Genomic DNA, 19,437 nt, shown 5'->3' on the forward strand with positions numbered 1-19,437 from the left:
GGTCCACTCTGCCACCTGCCTGCCCATTTGTTCAACAAACGTGGACTGTAAGATACTAGGCACAGGCTAGGCACAGGAACACAGAGGTGGATGAGGCTCTTGCCTCACTGCAGCTCCCAGTATAATAAACAACACAGACATTAAAAATAAGTAACTAGAATGCAGTTTGCTATGTATCATTTTGGAGCAAAGGATCTTAGCCTGGATCCATGGATATCCTTCAAGGTGTTCCCTTAAAATTAATCATAAAAATTACACATACTGGGCATTCCTTGTTTGCTCCCCCATTACATCTTCTCTATAACGCTCTGTGTTCCAGGAAGCTGACCTCTACTGTCTCCATCAGATGGGCTCACTAGCGGCCCATGGACTTTTAGTTGGATTTGGCCAGTGAGATGTACCACTAGGAAATCTGAGAGGGAGAGAAAAGTAGGGCTATAGATTTCCCCACCAGTGGCAGCATTCCTCTGCTCAAGGCCACAGCTCTTACTGGCTATCTCTCTTACAGCCACAGCTACAGTGCTTCTTGAGTTCCCCTTTGTCTTTCAGGTTTAGTGATGGTAACTGTTCCCTGCTTCTCGCTAGTCCAGAGTGCTTCACCATCCATATTGGGTTTCCTAAATTCTGCCCATATCTTTGTAAACAGTACCTACATCAAGTTCCATTCAATCATTCTGAGAGTACAGAACCCTAAAAATATATGTATCAGATTCTCAAAAAGGTCCATGACTCAAAAGAGGTTAAAAAAAGCCCCTTCAGCAGAAGTACATACAAGGTGATATGGCTCTAAACGGAAAGTGTACCATCTATAATTCTGTTGGCTTCACAAGTGCTCCTCTCGAGATGCAAATCTGATCCAGTTATTCCCCTACTTAAATCCTTCGGTGGTTCTCAGAATAAAGACCAAACTCCTCCATATGCCCCACAAAGTCCCACCTCATCTACCCCTCTCTAATCTCACCCCAAACACTATTTGTGTTCTGTACTCCAGCTGTTCTGAATTTGGGGTTCTGAACTTGTGTCAGGCTCCCTTCAGCCCTGAAACCTTGCACATGCTGATCCTTCAATCTGGAAAGCCTCTCCCATCTTCTCTGTTCATTTTCTGGGCCTTGGCTCAAGTGAATCTTCCCATGGAACTTTTCTGACCCTCAGTCCAGGTCAAGTTCCTCTGTTACATACCCAGTAGAACCCTGAATACATCCTCCAAAGCACTTATCTTAGTTTGCAATACAATTTTGTGTTTTGTATTTGATATTTATTCATGTCAGCCTCTCCCGTACATAAACTGTAAGTTCAGTGAAGGATGGAACCACATCTATTTCTGCTCATAATTGTGTCCTCGGCCTTCAGCACAGAGCATGATATGTCAGAGATGCTCATAAGTATTTGCAGAGAAATGAATGACTGAAAGTTATTTGAATCAAGCCATGAAGGGTCAGTTTTCCAGGAAGCACAGACCAGGAGTCTAAGGCCACCTGAGAGCTCAAAAACTGGTTAATCTGCTCAGTACATCCAACATAAATTTTCTTAGGCAACATGCAATGTCCCCCCACACCCCTTTCCCAACCATGGATCAAAATAACTCAGAAACATTACCTTTATATCAAGAGTGAGCATCAGCTCATACTGGTTGTAAAAGTCCTTGGAACTGGGCAACTGGTACTCCTTCGCTGTGCCCAGGAATGTCTCAATGTCATTCAAAGCAATGTCAACGCCCTCTCGGGACTGGCACTTGTCTACAGCTTGGGAAGCCAAGAGGTAGATTCCTGCTTCACACCACTGGCTGACCTTTTGGAAAGAAACACAGTGCTCTGTGCAGTTAGCCTGCCCACAGCTCAGCCACCACCATCCTCAGGAGGTCTAAGCTCATATGGGGTCCACAAGGATTCTGAGACAATAGGCAATTGTCATGGGATACCATGTCATCCCGTATCAAGTTTAGAGGTCCAACCACTGTAAATATAACCATGAGGTGGACAAGCCCAAATCAATTTTATATCTACACACTTTTCAGGAAAGCCACTTAATCAAAAAATACATCACATAAACATTCTTATCCACTGACAGTAATTGCCACATCTCTAAGAGGAGAGAGCTGAGTTATTTCTATGTTTGGTCTAACCATAGAAAAATACAACCAATGGCTTTTTGGGTCTAACCTCTAGGCCACTTTTGTTGCATCTTAATTGGTTACAAGAACACAGAGTGAAAAATGAGGCTTCAGACCTGGGCCCTCCATGCCCTCCTGACAGAGGGAATATCTCTTTTAACAAGAATAACATTTCCCTCTGTCCACATTTCTATTTGTCTTTCCAAGGGAAGAATCTAAGGATGCAAAACTCTTGACTCAGGACAGCAGTACTAAAACTTTCCAGAATGTTGGGATGAAATCACATAGGTAAAGAATTCTAACAACTTAATTTTTAAAAAACTTAAACAGAAAGACAGGGGCCCTTGTGCTGTCTGAATATTTATATGAAAAGAAGCTGCCCTTGCAAGTACATCTGCATTCCCATTTACTGTGTCACCTAAAGGGCTATGTAAACTAACTGTACAGAGGAAAAAAGATCCAAAGGGAGCTCCAAAGTAGTTATCTCTAAGTGCGTATAGGCAACTTAAGTCTGTCTTGACTTTTCCCCTAAATTACCTACACTGAATGTGTATTACTTTTAGAATAACAAAGAAATCACATAAAGATATATTAAAACGAATGATTCCCACTGTGTGGGGATCAGGAGGGGAGTGGAATGTAAGTAGTGTCCATGAATAACTGTTTTCCTCTTCCTGATATTTTTGGATTTTCAAAATAATATGAAATTATGCTTTGATACATACTGTAAAAACTTTCTCTTTAAAATCATGCCTATATCTGCAGAAAACTCTAGGATGGGGTCTTCTGCAGAGTCACAGCAGCTACTTGTTCACACACACACACACCCTTGACAGATAGCATTAGGCTATTATGTCTGGAGCAGAAATGGAGTGAGGGAAACAGCAGCTAGCTAACCTTGCTAAGAGCACAGTACACAGCGCAGGCTCTACTCCAGGCCCTTCTGAGCCACTTGCTTCTGGAGCAGCTGTATTTCCTGACACTAAAATCCCTTTGGCAACGGGATGATGTAAACAGCCTGGGCGGGAGCTCCCAGCTATCAGAGAGAAACAAATGTGGGAATGGAGCATGCTGACTCATGGTATGAGCCCTGTGTTGGCTGGAACAGCTGACAGGGAAGGCTCCAGAAGTCACGGCCCCTGCTGACTGGCCACCTGCCTCAGAGATCACCGCTGAAGGGTAGCGGGGTGTGGGGGGAGGCACCCCCTGCCCATGAGCACTCTGCATACAGAGTTGCAGTCTTGGAATTTGGCCATCCTGACCTCAAATCTGCAATCCCCTAATTACCCCGTGTATGGTCTTGGGCAACCTTTTATTCCAGGATTCCTCAGTGTTGTCTAGGTACCACCCGCATCAAATCACCTGGACACTTGATGAAAATACTGATTTCTGGGCATCATCCCAGACTTACTGAACCAGAGTCTCCAGAGTGGTCCATCAGGAAATCTGCAATTATAGCACACTCACCTTATGTACTAAATGCTGTGACTCATTGACCCATTCAACTATGTTGAATATCAATTTCTATCTCTTAAATGAGGCCATTATTATCTTCCTCACAGGTTACATTAAGGATTAGATAGATGATGCAATTATGCCCCGGTAGGAACATAGTAGGTGCTCAATATATGGTAGGAGTGTATAATGGTCATTATTACTTAGGTTTCTTTAAAAGGATTCACAATCTGATGCCTTTAATGAGGAGAAGCACTTTGCAAGTATAGTGCTTGGTTCTCTGTACACTTGATGGGATATTAAGAAGGGCCAGGCCAGGTCAAAACACACTTTAAGTCTGAATCCACACAGAAGACATGGATTTTTTTTCATTCAAATGGGATGTGGTGGATGGCTAGGGCATTTTTCACCTTCAATACTTCTATAACTTCGGATTGGTGCAGTTTTTAATGTCTCTTGAGTGCTGTTCCACATGAAGCACTTTATCTTCTGAACAATAACGAGAGGTAGGGAGGGCAAATATGATTAAGACTGCTTCACAGGACATTTTGCATACATCATGGTCACGGCTTAGTTTTGCTCACCTTGTCCAACCTTCTATGCAACTCCAAGGACTTTTCTAATATGTCATGTTTCTTTTTGTTTTCATTGATGAAGTCATCACAAAGGTGCCTGAGCTCCGCACACCTGGGTCTGATGGAGTCCACTGCATAATGGTGGCTTTGGATAAGCTGGTCCCCAATTACTGCAAGCAGCTGGGCCTTTTCCAAGAACTCCTGCAAAGTGAACATCCACAGCCAAGCATCAGAAGCTGAGTCATGGTGAGGCTTGGATTTGCCTGGCACTGTGTGTTTCAAATATGGGGAGAGGCTAGGGAGATGGTGATCAGGTTTTAGGCTGAGAGCATGGGAAAGCACTGGGGTGGGTCAAGGTCCCCAGGAGGTCTAGCCTAGTCCAGGGTCATCTGCACTCTGAAGAAGAGTAAGTCATTCATTCAGATATTTGTTGAGTTCTGGGTTAGGCACTGAGGATATAGCATTAACAAGCTAGGATTTTTCAGTTCAGTGGAGAACTCAGATACTAAATGAATTATACAAATAATTAACTTATTACAACTGTGATAAGTTCCAGGGCAGAAGAGCATGAAGTGTTACACTGGACAGAATTGGAGACTGAATTATCCTGTCAACTGAATGGGAAAGGAAAAGGGATAGATATGTTGCCCCGAGAAGAGAGGAGAGTGAATTGAAGTTGAGACAATGGTAGAAGATCTGGTTTGGGCAATCCTATGGAGAGATCATGAGACTTAAGAAATATGTTTGTCTAAGCTGTTTCTTGCAGTCCACAAGGTGCCTGACTGCTCTCGACACATCTGATCAGCAACCGCATCTCCTACCTCTTTCTGCACAGCTTGTTTTGTTCTAACCACATGTGCCGTGTTTTCCTGTTTTTAATTTATTCATCATATATTATTGAGGCAGAAAAGTTAGCACAGCAGCCTGAGACTGTCGTCCTTAGAAAGGTCTGTCTGCAAGGCTGGTCCTTGGCTAGCACCTGGGAAAGTCAGGAGGGTTCCTATCATCCTTAATTAGAATGACTCAAGGGACTTCCCTGAGTCAACTCGAGGTACAGTGGATAAGAATCTGACTGCCAGTGCAGGCGGCATGGGTTCAGTCCCTGGTCTGAGAAGATTCCACATGCCGTGGAGCAACTAAGCCCAGGTGACACAACTACCAAGTCTGTGCTCTAGAGCCCTCAAGCTGCAACTACTGAGCCTGCATGCCTAGCACCTGTGCTCCATAAGAGAAGCCACTTCAATGAGAAGCCTGTGAACTGCAATGAAGACCCAGAGCAGCCCCCCCAAAATTTTTTTTAAAAAAAGAGTGACTCATGATACCTAAACTGTTTGTGCAAAGAGTACGTTTTATGTTGAAGACCTGCTTTCTTCTGAGAGTCTGGAATTCTGGTTTATGCCAGGCAGAGGCCACCAACATGACACAAGAGCCAAAACCTAAAGTGAGGGACAACCATGCAGCACTTGGCAGAAAGATGGGAGCATGTTTGACATGTTCAGGCAGCAGGAGGAAGCCACTGGGGCTGTAGCAGAGAAAGCAGGGAGGAAAGGATGAGACATGATTAGAGAGGAAAGAAGAGGGTCTGACCAGGGAGGGCCTTGCTGCCATTGTGGGTGCTTTGTCTCTTACTCATTATGACATGGGGTGTGCTAGAGGGTTTTGAGGAGAGGATCTTATTCATATTTTTGAAAGGATTGCTTCAGCTGTGGTGTCAAAAATGGCAGAGAATAGGGAAAGCAAGGAGACCAGTTACAGTGCGACTGCAGTAATCCAGGTGAGCAACCAACTAGCTGCTATCTCGGCACCCTTCCCTGGGATGTTCCTCCCAGGTCGAAGCTCTTAGCCAAACTCCTCCCAGGCCCGCTCACTCTCTCTGTTTTCATTTTTTAAAACCACTCACCTCTATCTTAAAGTATTTTCTTTCTTTACTTTAATATATGACTCCTTCTTCTTCCACCAATGCCCACCATTACATAAGCTTCCTGAGATCACTTAGCAAGCATCCCATAAGTATTTGGCCAATAAGATAAAAGAACAAATGAACCAATGAACCAGGGGATTCAGTGATCTGCTTGGCTGGAATTGTGTGAACGACACTGACCTGAGTCAAGACAGAGGACTGCCATATCCTCAAAGGCCTCAGGACAGAAGGCCCACTCACACCCTCACCGACCATGTTGGGCATCCAAGCTGCCGCATTTGTCCTGGTTTAGCTTTTCATAGTAACACAAGGAAGCATGATGACCCCAGATGATGACAATGTGACACTCTATTAATTTACAGTGGTTTATGATTTCAACAATTTTAAAGCCCCTGCTTCCTATCCAGTCAATCATTCACCAAGTCCCACAGAACACACCTCCTTCTTAATACCTTTAGAACTCTGAGCCCTTCCCTACCACCTCCTTGTCACTGTGTGTGCAAACCTTGGTGCTTTCTGACTGGGATAGCTGGTCTCCTTGATTTCCTTTAAACTCTCCTTCAAGTCATGCTCCACACTGCTGATGAAGCAGCAATTCTCTCATGATGTCTATTCATGTCTATATCACTTGAGAGCCTCAGATCCTTTCCTGGCTCCCTACCGTCTTCAGGAGGAAGTTCAAACTCCTGAGGAATGCACAAAAGGTCTTTCACTACCTGGTTCACACCTGTGCCTCCTCCTTGTTCACTCTGTCACCCTGTCCTCTGTTGTAACTGGACTAATGACTCCTTTGTAGTTCTCCAAACAGTCAGATGATTTTGAGCCTCCATACCTTCTCTACTCACTCTTTCTGCCTAGAAAGCCCCATCCTTCCCTCATCAACCCTCCCCTTACCTCCTCACCCCTACCCACGTACCCACACTACTCTGGAACTAACTCCAAACCACCCTTCAGAGTTCATCTACTTCAGGAAACTTTCTCTGACTCCACCATTTTATACTGATGCCCCTCCTCTGTGCTCCCATAACACTCTATGCCTTTTTCAACCAGAACATGAACTTGACTGTGTTGTGATCAGCTATCTACTGCCCGATTATCCCACAGACACTTGGCATGCACCAGCTCTTTTTCAGCTGCTCTTTAAGAGTACACAGCACATATTAGGTACTTAAGAACAAATGACTGTTGTGCAAAACAAAGGATTATTATTTTGGGATAATGATATGGGAATAAAATTATATGAATCAAGCAGGGTTATTCAGAAGAACTTAGGGACAAATACCCAGTGCACTTATTTAAAACAGCAAAGGCCCAGATAGACACATTGGACACCATCACTCAAAGAAGGTTACAATGCTAATTCCCTGGGCAGTGATTTTGGACTGTTTTGCTCACTCCTGTGTCCAGAGCTCAGAGCAGTATGTGGCATGGTAGGAAATCAATAAATATTTACAGGATGAATATAAGAAGTAGAACTGCTCAGCCACTGAAGATTGAACCTAGGAAACATTCTACAGCCCAGAATTTTCCCCACCACCTCTGTGATATCAATAAAAACATTCACTGAGAGCTTACCATATGCTAAGTACTGTTCTAAATGTTTACATTAACTATTCCTTTAACTCTTCACAATAAACCTTTAATGTAGGGGGGTGTTTTACAAAAGAAGAGTGGAGACACAATGGCCCAAGGTGACCCGGGTAGGAAAGAGAAGAGCCAGGCTTCAAACTCAAGCAGTCTGGCTCCAGAATCTAGCTGCGGCCAACACACACAGAGAAAAATGGCTGTGCTTGTCCTGCCCGAGCTCAGAGACCTCATTTGGTTGATTGAACCTGTCTGACTTTAGCCAAATATAGAAGCAGGAAAACTTGGCCAGGAAATCTCTGTTGACTTTTTTTTCTAAGTCCAGCACCTAATTTATTAAGAATAGTGCAAGTTTTCTGGGCCCAGGGAATTTTACCAATGAATGCTCCCCAGGCGTCCTGTGGTGGTCACAGCTGCCCCGAATTTGGCATGCTGCATCACACCTTCAGAACTGTTCTTAAAACTCTTGCAATGTTGGAGGAAAGATGTGAGTAATAGGTCCAAATAGATTTGGGGAAGAGATCCATAAATACAACACATGAGTCAATACCAGATGGCTGGAAAATTACTGAAATGAATGGATATTATTAATAGCTTCTAAGCTCTGACCACCTACTACGTTCCAGGCACTCACTAAGTCCTTACCATACATCAGGTTAATTCACCTTTCCAGGGATTCCTGTGAGGTAGGAATCATTGTTATCCATTTTATAGATGAGAGGATACATCCAGAAAGGCTAAGAAACTTGACCAGTGTCACACAGTTGGTGGTTGTCAGAGCCGAGATTTGAATCCAGTTCCATCTGACTCCAAGGCCTGTGTCTTACCACCTTCCAGTCCACATGGTCTCCCCACACGTGCTAGAATAATGGCTGTACAGCCATGACTATCAAATCCTTTAGTTGCCTGCAAAGAACTTAACTGCAAAACCTCCAGATTGCAGCTTGTTTTTCAGTCTATACAGCTTCTGCTCAAGGTAATCAGGGAACAAAACCTCCAAAGTAAAAAAAGAAATAATAAGAAAGAAATAGCTGAAATCTAGCACTCTGATCATAAGTCTGCCTGGCATCTTTCAGATGCTGAAAATTTCAGAAGTCTGGATAGTCAAGTTGCAGCTTGTAATTCAAATCCTTTATTGTAATAACAAGTCATCATACCCCCCACCCACCAAAGACTCTACTGCTATAATGGAAGATGGGCATGTCTACTGTAGAAGTAAATGGTGAAGAAGGGGTGATGCTGCCATATCAGGGAACCCAGAACAGATCCACAGATAGTAACAGCAGAGGAGTGGAGTGCATGCATGGGGAAATGAGCCAGGTGAAACAAGAAAGGCAGAAAGTTAATGGTTGTTGGAACTGAGCTGTAGACACATGGGGGTCCCTTGTACTAGCCAATCTACTTTTTTGTGTGCTTGAAAATTTCCACTACGAAAAAAAGTCATGTAGCTCTTCCAGCTACATTATATCTCTCATGTAGCCCTTCCAGCTACATTATATCTCTAGGTTAATGATCTGCCTTCTCGGACATAGTAGAGTAACTCCTGGCCTCTAGCCCTGGAGGGAGATGTCAAGGCTGATAAAGTGTTGGGTCTCACTGTTTTGTCTGGATCCATTCCTTGCTGGCCCATTACCAAAGGCCTGAGCATGCCTCACAGCCAAAAGCCTATAGGAAGTTCTGCTTTAAGAAGTGAAGGAGACTGAAACCATCGCTTCTAAGAATGAGAGCTGAGCACCCAAAAGACAATTAAACCCTCAAATCAGAACAGGGTAAAAGAGCAGGTTCAATTAGTATGCAAGAGGATCTGGTTAGAGAGTTGACTCAGAGGTAACCTGTGAGGATGATACCACTACACAGAATAAGGAACCTGGCAACAACCCAGAGATCAGTGTGTGGTTACGCTTCAAAAGAAGCTGACCCCAACTGCTGAGAAAAGACAAACCTCAAGCAGATTTTGGTAGATTCTATCCAAACATCACCTCTTTCCTTTAACAATTTACAGGACAAAGAGATTAGCCAAGCTCATATCACTTGAAGAAACAATTCCACTTAGAAGTCTGAGTGAAGATATGTTTAAAAAGTCCTAATTACGATTAGATGGCTTTGTTTGGATCACTCAAAGGCAAATGGAAAGGTCTACTGCATCCTTTAGAAAACAAGTGAAAAACCAGGGTAAACAAGGCACAGAATGGGTAAAACCAGTGTGGACTCTGTGGGTCATCTGCAGTGGGTGAGTCCAGCTGGTTCAGGAATGTTGCCCAAGAAAGATGTCCTGTGACCCCAAGTTTCACCCCTAACTAGAGTCAGCGATTTTTAAAGTATGTCCAAAGATCACAAGTCTAAGGAGGTGGGCAGAAGAGAGAATGTGAATGCAGTCATGCAGAGATCCACACTCAGTACTTAAAACACAACCCAGAGCACAGTCTAACAGCTTTCCATTCCACCGAGAATAAAATCTAATCCTCACCACCAGTGCTCCCACCTGTTCTTTCCTAGCTCACCACAGTCCAGCCACACTACTGGGACTCCCAACCTTGTTTCCACCTCAAGACCTTTGTCCTTGCAGCTTCTCTGCCTTGGCTGCTATTCCCTAAATCTTTGCATGGCTATCTAGATCTCAGATCAAAGGTCTGAGAGGCCTTTCCTAACTACTAAAGTAGCACCCCCCACTCACTTTCTCTCATGTCCTGTAATTTTCCCCATCTCATTTGTCACTATCTGACGTTGATTTATCTGATTACTGTTCACTTGCCTGTCTCTCCCCGGTAGAACACAACTTGTGTGAAAATAGGGTCTTGACTGTCTGGTTCACCAGTATAGTCACAGAATCTAGGACAAGGAATACCTGGTGATGAATGAATACCTTCCTATCAGATCAGCAGCTACCTTTGTGTATGTATTTATATATAAAACCATATTTTTCAAACAAAAAATGAAGGTACTGGGGTTGATGAGGCATATTTTTCCTAAAATACGAATGTACATAAATGAAAATACATAGTATCCACATTTAATAAGGAGTTCACTTGAAAAAAACTAAAATTACATAAAATTGAGACTCTGAGACTGAGGATCTTGGAGACTCTGAGAGACACAGATATTACATACACGAAATTCAGCTTTTTTTCACTGTTTAATAAACATTCCTCATAACTCATGCCTTTAGCACTAAAGTGATTAGCTGTCAATGACCATGGATAACAGGGGTGCTCATGAGGGAAAGGTGGGACTGCTGAGTGAGAGTCTGCAGGCACAGGTGGGCCTGTGTGCTCATGTACTGCAAAACACTTTCAGCTCAGAACTCACAACAGATAGCTCTTAAAGCCAGAGTGGCCTTGGCTTACATTTGTTGCCATTTTTTTTAGGGAATTTCCCCACTGGGTCAGCAGTAAAGAATCTGCCCACCAACGTAGGAGACGCAGGTTCAATCCCTGGGTCAGGAAGATCCCCTGAAGGAGGAAATGGCACCTATTCCAGTATTCTTGCCTGGAAAATTCCATGGACAGAGAAGCCTGGTGGGCTACAGTCCATAGGGTCATAAAGAGTCAGAAACGACTTGGCAACCAAACAACAGCAAATGTCTCTAATAATAATGTGAATGTCAAACGCTTAACTTTAATGTGCATGTCAAACCCCTGGAGATCTTATTAAAATGCAGATTTTGATTCTGAGGCGGGGCCTGAGATTTCCCCATATTTCTAATAAGTTCTCACTGAGGTGACATCTATGCTGCTGGCCAGAGGATCACACTTTGAGAAGTCAACTTCTAGTACAATGAAATTACCATCTACCATAATCTAGAGGTAGGATGCCTCCAGATTAGCTCAGAATGGAAATGGCAACTATAGAAGACTTAGTTCCCAAGAGACAAAAAAGGGACCCTAATTAAAGGAAAGCAGAGAGGAACTTCTCTGGTAAGAACTGACTGGTCTTTCTTAATTTGTAACAAGCCAAATCTGTAAAGATTGAAGATAGACCCACTCCTAAGTGCTGATCTGTGTACAAATCTGGGAAACTGTTTAACTTGGGGATGAGAAATTGAGGCATTTATTCCTTTACAAGTCTGACATTTACAACTCTTTGAGCATGAGAAAGGAGAAAGCTTTACCAATTCTGTGTAGCAACAGAACTAACGTGGACCAATTTCCCCTTTTTCACCATCTTGCTTATTATAAAACTAGTTGTTTTTTTTTTCTGGTTTCTCCTTTTAAAGTTTCCCCTCCTTACCACCAAGCCCGCCTCCACATCCGGCAGTGGCTAACACACCCAATGTGACCTTACTTCCTGCTTTTCCTCCCTAGCCTTGTCACTGAATGAATGGGCAGGGCCACCTGGAACTCTCACCTCACCTAAGCCTCCAGCCTCAACTGGGTGCTCGGGCAGCCTTAACAGAACTCCATACTGCCTGCATTATTCCTCATAGTTGTTACTGTGCATAATTCCCTGGGGACCTGGAGGTGGGAGTGGGGTCACTAAAAAGTCAGTATTTGGCCAATCCTGTGTCTTTTGGCAACCTTCTAACAATTAATGAGTGGCCATGATCTGTCACCATCCACAGGGACCTTCTTCCCAGTCCACAAAAATGGAAAAAAACAAACAAACCTGGCCTTCTCCTTCCAGTTTTTTGTGTTCCTTAAGAAGTTGTTCCACATGCACCACATTGTCTCCGATGTCTGAAAACTCTTCTTGCTCTGCCAACAAGTTGTCCAGGGCTAGCTTAACCTACAAGACATATTAGAAAGCCCAGAAATAAGCCAATGGACATCCCATCTGCAAGTATAGGCTTGTTATACTCTAGACAACTTGAAAATCCAAAAATGATTCAGGATATGTGCATATCTATATAGACTTTTTTTTAAACAGCTCATCAGCTTTCAGATTAAGCTGGGGGTACTGAAATGCCTTAATAAATACCTCATAAATATGATGAATGACTGAAGAATAAATTTAAAATGCAAATAATAATGTTAAAAGCATATCATCTAATCCCCAATTAAAGTAAATGAATTATGTAAAAAAAAACAACAACACACACACACCTGGGGGTGCTGAGACAATGTATAGATGGAATGTTGAAGCTACACTGAAACAAAAAGGAAGGTAAACCATCACTGAAATACCATGTGGGAAAAAGGGATTCTGGTACATTGCTACCCCCACTAAAAAGGTGAGAAGAGGAATCAAAGACATATGGAAAGGACTAGACTAGGAAGAAGATTCGGAGCCTGATACCCAGAGTTCAAGGGGAAAAAGAGAACCAGAAGTCACTGAACTATGCACTCCCCTAACAGAACCATAAAAGGAAGTTTTATTAAACAAGAAAATAACACCTCACAAAAATTGTGTTCAAAGTGTTGTAGTTGTAGGTATTGATTAAGCTTCAGATGATGCTCAGACCAGAACTGACTAAAGGCTTTTTCTGTTTCATCCAACTGAACTAATAACCTGTCAAGAAAGAACAAGAAAGGACATGTGATTAGCGTTCATTTCCATAGGCTCATGCAGATAACACCCATATTTTCAGTCAGGGTTACTAATTGTGATGATCTCCTCACACTGAAGTCTGTGTCACCTATGACTTTCTCATAGTTCAGCTGGTTCCCCTATTTTCCATTTTCAATCAGGATACCCTCAGCGCTAGGCAGAAACCTCAGATGCATCTGCCATGCTTTAAAATGTGCCCCGGGTAACCTCTAAAATGTGCTCCAGGTAATCTTACCTTTCTGCCTATTTCTTTCTACCTAAGAAGACAGGTGTGCAAACACAGCACCTAACCAAACAGTTTTTTGGCAATGAAGGCTCAGTAAATACTACCATATTCCTTGACATCCTGGGATGAAAGCAGATCATAGGAGGAGGGAATGGCTTTCTCATAAAAAGATCTCTGTAGATGGATGCCAGAAGGACACTATGGTTTTTCCTTTGTTGTCTCAAATATTCTTCTTCCTTGACCCCCACCAAGACCCATTGGCAGCTGTTCCAATCTGTTTTTGGTTGTTTCACATCATCTGGTTCTATGTATTCTCTCCAGAAAAAGCAGATACCACCCTTGTCACTCACCTTTCCACGGTAGCTACATTCTCAACTTCATTGAGACTGAGTTTGCTGGTGGGACTTTTGGTTGCTGGTTCTTGCATGCATGACAGCAATGTGGCCCCTTGCTTTCCAAGTAATTTCAGCTCATCCTAGAGAAAGGAAAATATAGTCTCTCTTAGAAGGAATTAAAAGCAAATTCTAGGTAGACTTCAGATGAGTGCAGTGCAGTGGTGCATGTGTGTATGCTAAGTTGCCACAGTCTGACTCTTTGTGACCCTACGAACTATAGCCCACCAGGATCCTCTGTCCTTGGGATTCTCCAGGCAAGAATAATGGAGTGGGGTGCCATTGCCTCCTCCAGAGGATCTTCCTAATCCAGGGATCGAACCCGAGTCTCTTATGTCTCCTGCATTGGCATTCGGGTTCTTTACCACTAGCACCACCTGGGAAGCCTGAGTACAATGGTAAGTATATTTTTATTATATTATTATATTTAGCAAATTAAGTGCTAAGTAGAAGTCAAGCTATAGCTTTTTAAATTGATTAACTTGCTCCTAATAGATAATACAAACACATGATACAAAATTCAAAATATATAAAAGATTACATATTGAAAGGGGGCTTCCAAGGTGGTGTTAATGGTAGAGAACCTGCCTGTCAATGCAGGAGACATAAGAGATGCACGTTCCATCCCTGAGTCGGGAAGATCCCTTGGAGGAGGGCATGACAACCGACTCCAGTATTCATGCCTAGAGAATCCCATGGACAGAGGAGCCTGGCAGGCTACAGTCCATGGCATCGCAAGAGTCAGACATGACTAAAGTGACTTAGCATGCGCATATGAACATATTGAAAAACCAAGTGTTATATCCACAGCCCATCCATGTTCCCACTCCAAAAGCAACAACTCTTAAATTTTGTGCATATCTCGTTACTATAAATTTAAAATAATTAGTTAATAAAATCTGTTTTTTAATCCAAGATAGTGGCCAGAAATAAGAAAATGACAGATATCAAATGTTAAGTGATGGAAGATGCCATACAGTTAACCATGAAAAAAACTTCATCTGGTCTCATCAATAAACACCTGCTAGTCCTGCCCCTACCCCAAAGTGTGGCCTTGTTCAACTGTCAAAGTACAGAGGAGATGAGCAGCAATTTCAGTTTGACATGGGAAGATTCATATTTGCAAGTCAATTCTATTCTCAATAAGTCTCTCTATGGGGACTTAGGGCATTGCAACTGAGGAAGATGTCAGGTTATCTCCTTCCAAATCCAGTGGCTCTAGTCCTCTACTTGCATAGTGCAGGTGATCTCTCAATGCTCTGATCATTACATATAAGGCAGGCCAAAAGGGATGGACTATGGCCTAGAATTTTGCAGGTGTGAATTTGGGGTTTGGTTCATGGATCACTCAAGATGCTGGTTTGGTATGCCCTAAAGGTAAGAACAGGCCCATAATTACCAAGCAATCTCCTCGATGCACACAAACATTAAATCTCTTCCTGCAGGCCAGCCACCAACAACCTCACTGATGCAGAGCACATTCATTCCCTGTGGAAGGGTTTTATACTCTCTACTCCAGTCACACAGAAATCCAGGCCCTCTCAACCTTATACCTTTGCTCCTTGTCCCCCATCTCACCTCAGGATTCACCCCTGGGAAGGCCTCCACTACCTACCCCCAGCCGCAAACTTGTCCTAAGATCTGGGCTGATGACAGATTTGACTCCTCTGATCAAAATTCTCTGGACAGACCCTGTGGCTCTGTCCTCTCCAGGTAACGCCCCAAGTCGGCGACCTGGCTGGTATTCCTGCCTGGGAACTGGACATAACCCTTCTTTTCCACTCTCAGGTATCAGCCCTCATTTCTTATCTCATCAGTGCTCATTAAATATTTGTAGGTTGGATGAATTAAAAATAGTCTAAAGAAATTAGGTTGCAGATGGATTAAAAACAAGATATGATGGGGGAGAAAAAAGCAGTCATTAGTAAATGCTCTTAGCTTTTCCCTTCTCCTTCTCCCTATAGAAAAGCTTCAATAGGGTTACCAAAACCTGTCATAAACATGGAGGGAAAGACTGAGGAACTATGGTACTTGGACAGCATAAAGGTAAGTTGCCAACCCCAAAATGAAGTTTGTCCTTGTTCACAGTGGTGACAATTCAAAATATTTAATACCTATATAGAGCAGACCACTGACAAATCAGCACAGAAGTCAGATACAACCTAATGATTGATGATTGTTGCCCTATTCATTTATTTCATTAGGGTTTTCTAACTCTGTTATTTGTTTACATTTATTAGCTGTTCCCTGTAAAAAAAAAAAAAAAGAGAGAGAGAGACTTTTCATGTTTTAAACTTTAAAATTTTGAAATGAAAACAGACTTACCAAGAACTCCCATATACTTTTTCATCCCTATTCACCAACTGTTCACATTTTGTCACATTTGCTTTCTCTCTCCTTCCCTCTATTCCTTCTTTTCTCCCTGTCCCATAAATTGTTTCTGAACCATCTAACGTCATTCACCGATATCATGCACCCTTTGCCCTAAGAGCATGACTCTTAAATACCCACAATAGCAAAAAAAAATCTAGATGTTTAATACTGATACAATATCTCATATGCAAATTTCATATTCAGATTTCCCCTGTTGTCCCAGTAACATACCTTATAAAATTCCTTTTTCTATAATCCAGGGTCCAATCTAGACTTGAACACTGTATTTAATTGTCATATCTCTTTAGTCTTTAATCAGGACCAGTTCTTTGGCCTTTTATTCTTTTAATCACTCACATTTTAAAAGAGTATGGGCCACTAGATAAGTTATCTATTATTTGGGGGGTTATTATTACATACTCAAATTTTTTTATTTTTTAATATGTTAGTTAATTGTAGTCATTATTGTTTTTGATGGTTAAAGTGTCCAACTTTGGTCATTGTGAGCCCCTCTTTGAGCTGGTTCTCCCTTTTTGATTGAGCCTTGATTAATCTTTTGGACCTTTCTAGGTTTTTGGCAAAACAAAATATTCCAGGTCCTTGTATTTTCCTTTCTTGTCTTTTATATTTTCCTATTTCTCCAAGGAGTCTTGCTTTCTTTTGATAGAAAGTGATATTTATAAATAAAGATCTGAGTGCTAGCTGGCATATGCATTGTTACTAGGGTGTCTTTGCTTCCAGGTTCTTTTGAGTGGACAAAGCTAGGAAACATGTTTTCAAAAACCATCAGATTATATAGGTATTTTAAGTTCCAAATAAAATTACCATTATTATTTGGATTTCCTGCAAACAAAATAGAGTCAAATTTACAATGCCAGCCCAGTTGTCCCTTGGTATCCACAGGGGATTGGTTCCAGGACCTGCCTCAGATACCAAAATCTGCAGATGCTCAAGTCCCTTATATAAAATGGTATAGTGTTTGCATATAACATACAGACATCTTCCTGCATATTTTAAGTCATCTCTAGATTACTTATAATACCTAATACAATGTAAATGCTATGTAAGTCATTTCCAGGTGCAAGAAAATTTCCATTTTTCGCTTTTAGAAATTTTCTGGAATTTTTTTAAAGTATTTTCAATCCAGAGTAGTTTGAATCCTTGGATTAAGAACCATGAATACAGCAGTCAGATTGCATAGCCATCCTAGTAGGTGTATCATTGCAGTTTTAATTTTCATTTCTCTACTGACTAATGATATTGCAGATGTCTTCACGTGCTTTGTGCTCAGTTGCTCAGTTGTGTCTGACTTGTGATTCCATGGACTGTGGTCCACCAGGCTCCTGAGTCTGTGGAATATCCCAGGCAAGAATACTGGAGTGGGTTGCCACTTCTTTCTCCAGGGCATCTTCCCAATCCAGGGATTGAATCTGTGTCTCCTGCATCTCCTGCACTGGCAAGCAGATTCTTAACCACTGAGCCACCTGGGAATTAATAAGTCATTTATATACCTTCTTTGGATATATGTATGCATGCTAAATAACTTTAGTTGTGTTTGACTCTTTGCAACCCACGTCTATTCAAATCCTTTGCCCATTTTTATTTTTTAATTTTTACTTATTTTTTGTTTGGCACTGCTGTGGCTTGCGGGATCTTAGTTCCCAGATCAGGGATTGAACCCAGGCCCTCAGCAGTGACAGCAAGGAGTCCTAACTACCTTTGCATGTTTTTAAATTGAGTTACTTGTCTTTTTATGGTTAAGTTGACAAGAATTGGTGTCATATCTACAAAACCATTGCTTAATCTAAAGTCATGAAGATTTACATCTGTATTTTCCTCTAAGTGTTTTATAGTTTTAGACTTTACATTTAGTTCTTTGATCAATTTTAAGAGAATCTTTATATATGGTATGAGGCAAGCCTCAATTTCCCTTGCTTCATGTGGATGGGAACTTGCTTCCCAGTGGTCCTACAGCCCAAGGATCTTTAGTTTTGTTCCCATGGAAAGAAAATATCCTTGGTTTTTGTTTTTTGTTTTCTTTTTACTGCTGGCATTCAGGCTGGAGGAGGAGCTCAGGGACTTGCTTGTGGGAACATCTATATATGTTTTTGGGAGTTTCAGTGAGTTTTCTCTTGTGCAGATAGGATCCTAGTGGCAGCAGGTGAGTGTGGCCATACTGCTTGTACACTGAGAGATGGCCTGTATTCTGTCAAGGCTGCCTTTCCTCAGGAAATGAGAGCTCTCCTTGGAGAAGGATCCAATTTTCAGAGGAGTTTGGGGTCCCTGTGTGCCATGCTCTAAATGTATGCTCCAACTGTCCATCCATGTGCAAGAAGCACATACAGGGATGGGATGAGTGTGCTGAGTTATGTGTGCTTGTCTTGACTTATGAGGACCTTAGTCTCCCCCAAAAGAAGACCAGTACTGAATGTGTGTACAGGCCTCTCTCTTCCTTTCTCTTCCTCAGATGGTATAGCAAAGTGAAGTGAAGTGAAAGTCATTCAGTTGTGTACGACTCTTTGCGACTCCATGGACTATACAGTCTGTGAAATTCTCCAGGCCAGAATACTGGAGTGGGTAGCCTTTCCCTTCTCCAGGGGATCTTCCCAATGCAGGTATCGAACCCAGGTCTCCTGCATTGCTGAAGAATTCTTTACCAGCTGAGCCACAAAGGAAGCCCATGGTATGGAGAAATCACAGAGAAAATCAAGTTTTAAGTCTTAGTATGAAGCCCAAGTGCCCACAATCTGATTGGACGGAAAAGAGCACATATTGCTATTGGGAGCCTTTTTGATCGTAAATATGGATTAAGAGCCAACGTGTGGCTCTGCCTTAAGGAAAGAATTTATGTTTCTTCTAGAGAAGAGCTTTAAAGTGATAAGTTTGCTTGAAAGTTTGGTTTGTTTCTTCTGCTATGAATGTTCTGAGACTTTTTTTCTTTGTAACCAGATTGGTTTGATATACGAGTGTGGTCAAGACAGAAGAGATTCTTTTGGGACGATAATTCTAAAGAATGTGGTAACAACTACATACGGAATCACTGCAGAGGCTGTAAAAGTTCTCAAGTTCAACAACTCTCCTACTTTCATTGGCTGATTGTAGAGGTAACTATGTACTTATGTGAATCTAAAATAAGGGCTCTCAAAGATCCCCTAGGGAAAGGAAATCAAGAAATTAAACCAAGTCTCTTAATGCTGTGTTGTTCAGACAAAAACTCTCCAGGCCAGGAGGAAGCCATAAATCACACACTGTAACTTGTGTAGATATTTAAATGGACTTAAAAGTTCACTGTTCTGAGAATCAGTCTTACACTATTT

The 19,437-nt window shown here is 42.1% G+C and overlaps 1 protein-coding gene across 1 annotated transcript in view; it reads right to left on the reverse strand.

Moving 5' to 3' along the window:
- MCF2L2 (MCF.2 cell line derived transforming sequence-like 2) overlaps positions 1-19,437 on the reverse strand; it is a 273,630-nt gene that overhangs the window by 150,032 nt on the left and 104,161 nt on the right. The window contains exons 8-12 of the mRNA XM_061166666.1: positions 13,706-13,830; positions 12,976-13,090; positions 12,248-12,367; positions 4,150-4,341; positions 1,597-1,788 (exon numbers count right to left, since the gene is read on the reverse strand). Coding sequence (XP_061022649.1) covers positions 1,597-1,788; positions 4,150-4,341; positions 12,248-12,367; positions 12,976-13,090; positions 13,706-13,830 — 744 coding nt within the window. The remainder of the gene's footprint in view (positions 1-1,596; positions 1,789-4,149; positions 4,342-12,247; positions 12,368-12,975; positions 13,091-13,705; positions 13,831-19,437) is intronic.

This window comes from Dama dama, chromosome 19 (assembly GCF_033118175.1).
Source record: "Dama dama isolate Ldn47 chromosome 19, ASM3311817v1, whole genome shotgun sequence".
NCBI lineage: Eukaryota > Metazoa > Chordata > Mammalia > Artiodactyla > Cervidae > Dama > Dama dama.